The 11,319-nt window shown below is 47.9% G+C and overlaps 1 protein-coding gene across 1 annotated transcript in view; it reads left to right on the top strand.

Moving 5' to 3' along the window:
- The first annotated feature begins 13 nt into the window (after positions 1-13).
- AARS2 (alanyl-tRNA synthetase 2, mitochondrial) overlaps positions 14-11,319 on the top strand; it is an 18,507-nt gene continuing 7,201 nt past the window's right edge. Inside the window, exons 1-2 of the mRNA XM_081827559.1 lie at positions 14-31; positions 3,087-3,221. Coding sequence (XP_081683685.1) covers positions 14-31; positions 3,087-3,221 — 153 coding nt within the window. The remainder of the gene's footprint in view (positions 32-3,086; positions 3,222-11,319) is intronic.

Raw genomic sequence — 11,319 nt, 5'->3', positions numbered from 1 at the left:
GCACTTTGGCCATATGCAACCTCCAAAGCCTGTGAGAAGTGCACTTTTGATCCGGTGGTTCCACTTCTAGAAACATATCTATGAAAAAGATATGAGGGCGCCTGGGTGGCTCAGTTGGTTAAGCGACTGCCTTCGGCTCAGGTCATGATCCTGGAGTCCCTGGATTGAGTCCCGCATCGGGTTCCCTGCTCAGCAGGGAGTCTGCTTCACCCTCTGACCCTATCCCCTCTCATGTGTTCTCTCTCTCTCAAATAAATAAATAAAATCTTTAAAAAAAAAAAAAAGAAAAAGATATGAAATTTATCTATAAGGATGCAGAAAGGATCTACACATGTCGAGAAGAAATAAGAGCAAGGGTAGAGATATCTTCTAGGTTGATACTCATATGTAAGTTCTGAGTTATTTATTAGAGCATTAGAGCATTTACTTATAATAAGTTTTAACAGTTTTAACAGTGGTTGCCTTTTTTTTAAATTTACTTATTTATTTTAGAGAGAGAGAGGGAGGGAGAGAGTGCATGCTGGGGGTGGGGGGCAGAGGGAGAGAGAGAATCTTAAGCTTGTTAAGCAGGCTCCACACCCAGCCCAGAGCCTGAAGTGGGGCTGGATCCCAGGAGTCAAGAGTCGGATGCTTAACCTACTAAGTCAGCCAGGCGCCCCAGTGGTTGCCTTTTCATAGCACGTAAACAATTCTAATTGTATATTTGCCACTAGAGGACTTGAGAGTTCACCAAAGCAAGAATTGGTTGCTAGGGATGGCATCACAAGTTTCTCGGTTTGTTTTGTTTTGTTTTTTTAATTTTAGGGGCAAAATTTAAATATATTACATAACCCTGAGCCGCAAGCAGTGAAATCGCTGTCTCCAAATTTAGCATATTTCCTTGTTTGTTTAAGAAGTTTTGTGTTGGCAACTGTCCAGAAGGTGGCTGCTATAACAGGGAAGGCTTGTCTGACAAGCAAGGGTAGGAAGAGCGGTCTCTCTGCTAAACAGGCAGAGAGCACATCCTCCAAATCCAGCTGACTACAGGATCTTCCTAGAAGTAACTCAGCCTCAAATACAACCTGGAGACACTTAAACACGGCCTCTGGCTGCCCCTCCACATCTCCTCAAGTAGAAGGAGAGCTGCAGTTGCAAGTCTGACCCCTTCCGTTCTGACAGTGACGTTCCCATTGTGTAAAGTAACCTCCAGTTACTTCTAGCAAGTCAATTACCTCTCCAGCCCAGCCACCCACACCTGCCCCCCCTCTGTCTAGCTCATGAGGCTGCCGGGATACAGAGAAACTAAGGCACATCCTTCTTGAAAAGGTCATCACTTTGCATGATAATTGGTATTCAAACTCAATGTCCAGTCAGCCGTAGGACATGAAACTCTCAACAAGTTCGCAGAAATGCTATAAGATGACTCAATAGAAGGGACTGAGAGAAGGTTCTGGCAACTAGAAAGGAATTCAAGGGGAAATGGGGAGTGAAGAAAGTCTGTTTCTTTGGTACCATCTGCGGAATTCACGCTAATTATTTCCGTGTCTTTAGGCAGGAATAACACCCTACATAACCAAGGCGCTTTCACACACTTGTCAATCACAGCTCATTTACACAATAGCATGGTCTGGGGCAGAAAATAATACATCAAGCCAAGTTAGCTTAACGTGGATACCTTTTAAACAAACACTCAGTTTCTCACCCCTGCTTATCGGCTCAGCAAACAAACTAAGGGTGTAGGACGGTGGTTTTTAACCCTTTTTTGGATCCTTGACTCCCCTGAGAAGTCATGAAAGCAATGGGACCTCCTTGCTGGAAAAATGCATATCCACCCCCAGTTTTGCATTCATTTTCAACTGGTTTGTGGAGCCCCTTCCTTCCCGAAACCCATGGACTCCACATTAGGCTGAGCTCAGATGTGGTCTCCTGAGGGGACACACCTACAGAGCAGAAAAGGAAGTCATGGATCTTTGGGGATCTCAGCGTCCCATGCTCTTCCAGTACCCCCCTTAAACACGTTTAAACACCTTTGAAACAGCAATTCCGTTACCTGAGCTCAACCGGGAAAACTGTGGAAAAGTTTGGAGCTTAAAGTTAGAAGCCCAAAGCCTTTTTCTCCTTGCTGACCTAGCCACATTGGACAATTAATGGTTCTAACTCCTCCTGCTTATTAGTAATATACCTCTGGGGCTGTTACTGGATCCAAGGAGGTAATTTGTGAGAACCTCTGCTTTGACCTACTATCTGCCTCATCAGATCTTGGGTTAAGGGGCAACCCTCTTGGGTCCCTCCCTCTCTGGGAGCTTTGTACTATCACTCAATAAACTTTGCTAAAAAAAAAAATCTTGGGTTAACACGGGCATAGGCTACTATTCAAGGAATTCTTTTTATATGCCCGCAAACTGGCCTCCCTTTAAACTTTAAGTGGTTTAAACTTCCCGGCCTTGGTATACTTGGATCTGGCGACCAAATCCACACCCAGCCCTCCCGACTTCTTCAACTCAACTGTATCTCCTCTCCACCGTGGTCAGGTCGGAGTCTCCTTTCTCTTGAAATCTCCAGCTCTCTGCTGCAGGGCGCTCTGCAGATGGAGGGGAGAGGGCAGTCCCGTGCACCGTTTCCAGGGGACATGGACTCATCTTCGCGTGCATTGATTTTAAGTATTAAAAGCAACCCGGAGGGGCGCCTGGGTGGCTCAGTCGTTAAGCGTCTGCCTTCGGCTCGGGTCATGGTCCCAGGGTCCTGGGATCGAGCCCCGCATCGAGCTCCCTGCTCAGTGGGGAGTCTGCTTCTCCCTCTCTTACTCCCCCTGCTTGTGTTCCCTCTCTCGCTGTATCTCTGTCAAATAAATAAAATCTAAAAAAAAAAAAAAAAAAGCAACCCGGAGACCAAGAAAAGACCTTTGTAAGAAAGGCATCAGTCAAAGCAAAGAGAAAGTCCACAAGCCATTGGAAAGTCCAGAGGGCAGGGCTGGCATCTTAATCAGAGCTTCCCTCTCCCCGGGCTTTTCTCGGTCGAGACGTCTCCGGAGTTCCCGTGGGTTCTCTCCCCCGCCCAGACTCGCTGCCCCCGCCCGCGGCAGGTGCTCCTTCCCTTTCCACCTCCAGGGCTTCCACCCGGTCCACCGAGAATGCGGCGAGATCAACGCCACCAACCGGCCGCAGAACTGCCGGGCGCCGGGCGGGCAAGGAACCCGAGCGGAGGGCAAGAGCGCAGCGGGGCCGCAGGCTTCCCGCTCGGAGGCGCGTTCCGGGGTTGCCAGGACACCAGCCCCGCGCGCTCCGGCCCTCCGCGGGTGCCCGGGTCCCCGAAAGAGCGGCACTACCCACCCCCAGCCAGCTAGGACGGGCGGCGCAGGCCAGGACCGCTGGGAGAGCTGCTCAGGGTTGCTGGATTTTTTTTTTTTTTTTTTAAGGGTTGTGGTTTTTCTCCAGGCAGATTTTCATTATTGGAACTGTAGCCTCTGGTGGCAGTGAAGGATGGGCCGTGCACAGAGCTTGCAGATGCCTGTTCATAATTGGCATTGATTAGGTAGGATCACCTACCACTTTTCTGGGCCAGGCGCCCTGCTGGATGTTATCTTCCCTAAGCAGCCAGCTGCATTTTTCAAAATAGAAAGCTGAATTTGAGCAAGGACTCGCTCAAGGTCACCCTCCCCCCCCAAAAAAAAACCAAAGATTCATTTCCAAGTTTCCCCACTCCAAATGGACCACTCTTTCCATCATACCAACTTGGATATGTCTCTAATGCTTTCCAGCATCTAATTAATCTTGCATGGAAAATTTTTCCCCAAGTCTGGTTTAAGTCCCTCAATTCAAATTCAGACCTAATTTCTCCCTTGGTGAAGTGGTAAAAAAATTAGACCATGTTTTTCTTCTTCTTTTTTAAGACTTTATTTATTTATTTGTGAGAGAGAGAGAGAGCATGAGTGGGGGCAGGCAGAGGGAGAGAGAGAAGCAGACTCCCCGTTGATGGGGAGCCTCATGCACGGCTGGATCCCAGGACCGGGAGACCATGACCTGAGCCTAGGTCAGCTGCTCAACCACTCAATCAACTGAGCCACCCAAGTGCCCCGGTGTTTTTATTCTCAATAACAATTTCTAATCAATTACAAAAGAAATAAATGGTCGGGGCGCCTGGGTGACATAGTCGTTAAGCATCTGCCTTTGGCTTGGGTCATGATCCCAGGGCCCTGGGATCAAGCCCCGCATCGGGCTCCCTGCTCTGCTGGAAGCCTACTTCTCCCTCTCCCACTCCCCCTGCTTGTGTTCCCTCTCTCACTGTGTCTCTCTCTGTCAAATAAATAAATAAAATATTTAAAAAAAAAAAAGAAAGAAAGAAAGAAAGGGTCACTGCAGAAATCTTGGAAAATATAGAAAAGCAGTGATGATACCCAGAATCCCACAATCCTAATAAACCACTTTTTCTGGATATCTATTGCTGTATAACAAGTCATCCCCAAACTCTGGGGCTTTAAACAACTATCATTATTATCTCCTGATTCTAGGGATTGGCTAGGCTAAGTTAGGCTGTCTCTGCTTGGGGTCTCTCATGAGGTTGCAGTCAGAAGGTACCTGGAGCTTCCTCCTTCATGTCTGGTGACTTGTGTTGGCCATCAGCTGGGACCTCAGCTGGGGCTTTGGCATACACTTCTAGCAGGTTCCACAGCGAGGTCAATGGTAGGTGGCCGGTCTTTAGCTCCCAATTTCCCACTCTGACATGCAGGACCCTATTTCATGTTCACAGACCTGGACCAGGATCAGCTCTGAGAAGGGACAACAGACAGAAGGCTGGGTGGTGTAAGCAGGTGGATGAGGCAGGCCGCTGCAAGCACCAGCTAGGGAGGGTCCATTCCCGTTCTCGCTTGGCTCCGACGTCTCCTGTGACCGCAGACGCTTAAGGGCAGCTGGGACAGCTGTAAGAATGAGGTGCCCAGGGATTCAGAAGAAACTAGACAGCAGATGGGGAATAGTATCAAATAAACTCTACTCCATTCCTTTTGACCAAGTCCAAACACAAAGTGCCTGAGAAATTTGAGCCTACAAAGATGGCATTATCTGATGGCCAGAGTGGTCAGGGACGTTGGTAAAAAGCCTCTTGTGTTTGGCAAGCCTCAAGAGTTGCAAGCTAAATTGGGAAGGGGGTCTTAAATACTACCTCTCCTCACAACAGCACTGCAAACAGCCCCTATAGGGGAGCCTCTATTCCCCAATGTCAAGAAAAAGTCACCGCAAACCCTCCCTTAACACGCTTGTCCCGCAAGCACACGGCAGAGGGCAGTGTAAGCCAGGCCAAGGGAAATACAAGGTGCCGGAGAGTACTGTTGCCTTCAGGCTGAGGCCTCACCGGGCCTGCGACAAAGAGGGCGCTGGGAAAATGGGGGTAGAGTGGATTACTGACACACAGTCACCTTCGAAGACCTTCAGGGGTAGGCAAGGGGGCTTGGCAGGGACGAGGGAGAGGGAGCATTAATTATCTCAGAGCCTGCTAACACTAGCAGCACCCAAATCCTCAAAGGGCCTCAATATCCGCTGAGGTCAGGAAACAGCTCCCAAGCACCTGCTGTATGCCAGGCCCTGTGCTAGGGGCAGGGATTGCAAGGTGAGTACAGCCCAGCCCCTTCCCCAGGGGAGAGTCTGATATGCCAATCTCTGTACATTCATGATCTCATTTAATCCTCACCACAGTAAAGCGCTGTAAGAGCCATCCCCATTTTACAGATGAGGAAAGACAAACTCCAGGCGTGAAGTACTAGTCCAATCAATAAGTGACAAAGTTGGAGTGTAAACCCAGTCTCTCTAGATTCAGAGCTGAGAGTCTCACCGCTCTATGAGAACCTTCTTAGTATGTGCTCTCAGCAGGGAGAGGGTCCATTTGCCATCTCCGTACCGGCCAGGCTATTCCCATCCTAGGCTGCCAGGCTGCCCGGGAGAGGCCTGGGGTGATGTTTGCCCCCATAAGCACAAAAATCCCCTTGGCCTGGATATCAGGGTAACATAAACAAATAAGATTTTAAATGTATTTAAATAACATACACAATATATAAAACAGACACACAGAGTAAGGATCCCAGCAAATGGAGTTTGAGGCCTGTTCTCTATAGATCCAGACGGGAGAAGGCTGAATTTGGTGGGGTTGTTGTGGAATTCCTTGAATACCAGGTTTGACCCAATAGGAAATGGTCCCTGCAGATCCCTCAGTGGAAGAAGGAGGTGAAAGCCATGTGTGCTATGTATCCTCATATCCTCCCTTTGCCCCTCCAGGTCCACTCCCCACTGTCCCCACCCTACTCTGTGCCCAGAGGCTGACCTGTACAGAATGTGTTCCCCTGCAACCTTGGGAGGCAATGGAGAGAAGGAAGAAGGGGGAGGGAGGGGCGGGGAGAGGGAGCTGTGCACCTCTGGGCAAGCTACTCAGCTTCTGTGAGACTCAGTTTCCTCATCTCTAAAGGGGGATAATTTGTAGTACCCAGTCTGAAAGGTAATTGAGAGGATTAATGAATAAACACACATAAAGCACTTAGAATGACATGCACGTGGTAAGAAGCCAGCAAGGGTGCGCTTCTGTTAAGAGCATTTCCTGCTATGACTGATTTCTATAATGAAGTACAAACTCAAATCTGATGCAAGAGGAACTGAACAGCGTTTGGCCTGTTCCCTTGGGGAAGGAGAGAGGAGAGAAAACAGTAGAAGCAATTTTCAATGTTGCAAGTTGTTGAAGAGTCAGAGGCCTCTGGGGAGGGAGTAAGGTCATCCCCCTTACCCTGCGCACCACATACTCTATGAAGAGGGCTGCTAAACCCCCTTGTGCCCCCAACTCAGGTATTGAACCAGGACCAAGGACAAAGAGCCTCCAGAAGGACTGGCTATTGGAAGCAAATGCCTTCTCGGGCAGATGGGCTCTTCTACACAAACTCTAAGAGAAAATGTAAAAATGGCTGGGCAGGGAGCCCACTGATCTGGGAAATTCTCCCCCTGGAAAAGGAGAGCCCAAGACGGAACTAGAGCAATCATACACAGTAGATTAGGAAACTAAATGCAAGTTAGTGTCTAGCTAAAAATACCCCAGCTGAAGTTGTGCTAAAGGTCATCTGATCCTTTTTATATACCAGAGGTGTGACAGAGGGGTTACCCAGCTCGTGGCAGAAGAGCCAACTAGAAAATAATGCTGCCCACAGCCCAAGCTGGTGGTAAGGTGGGGCATCCTACTGAGCTCTGCCATCTGCTTCTTCAGGTCCACCTCCAACTGGCTCTCCCCTACAAGCTCCAGAATAAACAGACTTCCCTGAGAAAAACAGAAGAGGAACAACAAAAGCCAGTGACTTTGGACTGATGTGGACTGAAGAAGAAAATAATAAGTGGTGGGAGAACTGCTTTCTCCTCAGAGTATGCCACTGAGAGTTCAGGACTTGGTCAGGTGTTATAACCCATTGGGTGGGACTCCTGTCTTCATGAAATATCTAGGCTCAGAAAAACAAGATGTGTCAGTTCCTTACTGAACACTGGATATCAGTTCTTGTTACAAAATGGCAGCATGGTCTCTCACACCTCACACCTCAGGACAAGCCTATGGGGTAGGTACTATGACTATTTCCATTCTCTAGATCTCCATCTGAAGAGATTAAATAACTTCCCCAAGGTCACAAGACCTTACAGACCCCAGCTCACACCAGGCGTATGTGCTTCAGACGGCCCATCCCAGTCATGAGTTTGAACCCCACATTGGGTGTAGAGATTACCTAAAAGAAAATCTTAAAAAACAAAACAAAACAAAACATTTCGGCAACTGGGTGATGGACATTAAGGAGGGCAAGGGATGGAACGAGCATCTCACATGCCCCACCTTTCCTTTATTGCTCCATCCATATATTGCAAACATGAGCCCAGGTGGACCCTAAAATTGGGAGTCTACACCTTCCTGGGAATCCAACACCAACTCCCTCCCTGGAAACCCCTCAGATAACACTGAACAATGACACCAGAAAAGCCCAGTGCTCGTCAAAGGCACAGAGGGGCTAGGTTGTGAGTGTGTGTGTGTGTGTGTGTGTGTGTGTGTGTCTGTTGTTGCTATGCCAATGCCCATCCCAACATCTAAAGGAGCTGCAGCAGCTCTAATACCCCTTGCCTCTCATCCTCACCTTATTCTTCGTGGAGGCCCGTCCCTACTTGCTCTTTGTTCAGACCCCACCATCACTTCCTTCCTTCCTTAGGCATCAGCCGTCTGCTTCACTTAGCCTTTTACTCTCTGCTTCTGCATTTTGGTCTTTGCATGAGTCATCTATTGCCATAATACTGCCCTGTAACAAACTTCCCCAAAATATAGCGGCCTACAACAAGCACATATTTAATCACTCATGAATTTAGAGGCCAACGAGTTCAGTATACTTTAGGCTGCGGGTCAGCCTGGCTCCAAGGTGCAGCTCAGATTCAGGTTTGCTCCCTGAGATTGGTCTCATTCCCCTGGGATTGGCAGCTCCCCCAGGGCATACTCTTCTCACATCAAAGGCATCAGCACAACGGGGCTGAGTGAGACGGCCCGCTGTCACTTCTGCCCATATTCTGTTGGCCAAAGCAAGTTACCTGGGAAAGCCTAAAACCACTGAAGGGTGGACAGATACTCCATCCATACCAGTGGGAGAATAACACAAAATCACTTGGCACAGGGCGTGGCTGTGTACTTCTAATACAGGGAGGGCACTATGAGTTGAGAACCATAATTTTCCAATGAAACTTCATCCATCCTCAGTAGTTCCTCCAAAACAACAGGGGGTTAGAGGTTGTTGGTCCTTGTTACTTTATTTTCTTTTTTAAGATTTTATTTATTTATGTAAGTATTTATTTGAGAGAGAGAGCGTGCACGCACAAGCAGGGGAACAGCAGAGGGCGCTGCAGAGGGAGGGAGAAGCCGACTCCCAGCTCAGCAGGGAGCCCAAACGGAGCTTGATCCCAGGACCCTGAGATCATGACCTGAGCCAAAGGCAGACTGAGCCACCCAGGCGTCCTGGTCCTTGTTACTTTAAAGTGGAGGGAAATACAGCTTCTCTTCTGTCTTCTCCAACTCCTGTGACAAAATTCTGATCCACTTTTCTGACGCCTGGACCACTCACTGGGTTGGCTCTAAGGGGCTTTGGAGAGAGTTAAGGCCTCATTTGCAGGACTGTCCGCTTCCTCCAAACCAAATGTCCTCACGATTCTCATACTCTGGAATAAGGCATGGACACGTTCTCCCAACACATCCGATCTTTTCAATTTCTGAGTATGCTTTTTCATGTTCCAGAGACACTCTAAACCTTTCTCCCAGATGAAACGGGTCTTTAAAAGTTCCAGATGTTCCTTGCTCAGCTACACAGGATTCCGATTTAGGGAAGGAATTGGGGCAGGAACGAGGCAGAACTGCATGCTTCACACATTTTTCTTCGAAGCCAAGGCGCTTGAATACAAAACCTTCGTATTTAGGGAGCAAGCCTTTCAGAGCAGATGAAGAAGAAAAATTCAGAAATCATCACTATTGGAGGCAGCATCCTTCAAACGCGGCTTCGATTTATTCTAAGAGATGGCATTCAAACCACCACTGAGCATGTAACCGAATCCACTTAAAGGGAAGGAATCCACTGATTACCGCGACAGGCAAGAGCAGTTCACTGGGAAGCGGACAGCTCCCATCACTCACCCTGGAGACCACGTTCTGACACTGAAACATTTAGCAGCAGAGCAGTTTCTCCCGGTCATGGTGGGAACTGAGAGGAAAATCCATGAGAACAATCTTCAAGGCACCCTTGCTGGTGGAGACTGTCGGCACACAGCTGGACATTAATAAATTTACATGAGTAAAAAGAAATGAGCGGCACATGGTGTCTGGTCTCAGGGCCACAGGCAGTCCACTTCATCTCAGAAGTCCATGGCCCTTCAGGAGGTCCCCGGAGGCGTCAAATGCTTAGAGACAGAAGTAGAATGCTGGTTCCCGGGCGCTGGGGAGGGACCTAGGGGGCTGGTGTTGCCTGGGGACAGAGTTTCAGCTGACATGGCCGAAAATGTTCTGGAGACGACTGTCCTGAATGCCACCAAATTGTACACTGAAAACAGCTGGAATGCTAAGGATGTTATGTATATTTCACAATAAGAATAAATTCTTTAAGCCCATGATGATTGAAAAATCCATCCAGCAGTTCACCTAAACGCACTTTTCGGCACCTATATTATATTTCAATAACAAGGTTTAAAGTGGTGGAGGGACGCCTGGGTGGCTCAGTCGGTGAAGGGTCTGCCTTCGGCTCAGGTCATGATGCTGGGGTCCTGGGATCGAGCCCTGCATGGGGCTCCCTGCTCTCAGTGGGGGCTCCCTGCCCCTCCCCACTCGTGTTCTCTCTCAGATAAATAAAATCTTTTTAAAAAAATGGTGGGGAAATAAATGTGAAGATGAGGGATGCAAAAAAGTCCTGTGAAGAAAGTGAAACCAGTGGCGCCTGGGTGGCTCAGTCGTTAAGCGTCTGCCTTCGGCTCAGGTCGTGATCCCAGGATCCTGGGATCGAGCCCCGCATCGGGCTCCCTGCTCGGCGGGAAGCCTGCTTCTCCCTCTCCCACTCCCCCGTTTGTGTCCCTGCTCTCGCTAACTCTCTCTCTCTGTCAAATAAATAAATAAAATCTTTAAAAAAAAAAAAAAAGAACGAAAGTGAAACCAGGTAGGGGGACTGCAAATGCAGAGGGGGAGACAGGGCTTGGGACACAGGCTGCAGATTTCACTCTCTCCTAAGAACATGAGGAAGCAACTTTATACCTTTTTTTTTTTTTTTTGCAGGGAGTGATTAAATTAAAATTCAAGTACTTAGCACAGTGTGCCAAAGAGTTACTGCTCAATATATTTATCTATTATATCAAAGAGGACAATGTTCATTCCAAGCAAATAGAAGCCTTCTTATTTATAATTGAAATTTCATTTCAGCAAAATTCAAGGGCTTTTTGTTTTGATTATTTATTTCATTTTAGGATATTTTTTATCTGGCCACAATTTTGCATGAGAAACAAATGTGATAAGTGTTCTTTAAAAGTCAAAGAAAAACATTTTTTTAATTTAAAAGATTTTATTTATTTATTTATTTGAGAGAGACAGAGAGAGCACAAGCAGGGGGGAGGGGCAGAGGAAGAGGCAGAAGCAGACCCCCCACTGAGCAGGGGGCCTGCTGTGGGGCTCCATCCCAGGACCCTGGGATCATGACCTGAGCTGAAGGCAGATGCTTAATGGACTGAGCCACCCAGGCGCCCCAAAGAAAAACATTTATATATATATATATATATACATACACATATACATATATGTATATATATGTGTGTGTGTGTGTGTGTG

Source organism: Leptonychotes weddellii, chromosome 8 (assembly GCF_054177405.1).
Source record: "Leptonychotes weddellii isolate Sample4059 chromosome 8, ASM5417740v2, whole genome shotgun sequence".
Classification (NCBI taxonomy): Eukaryota; Metazoa; Chordata; class Mammalia; order Carnivora; family Phocidae; genus Leptonychotes; species Leptonychotes weddellii.
This window is presented reverse-complemented; position numbering and strand designations above follow the sequence as displayed.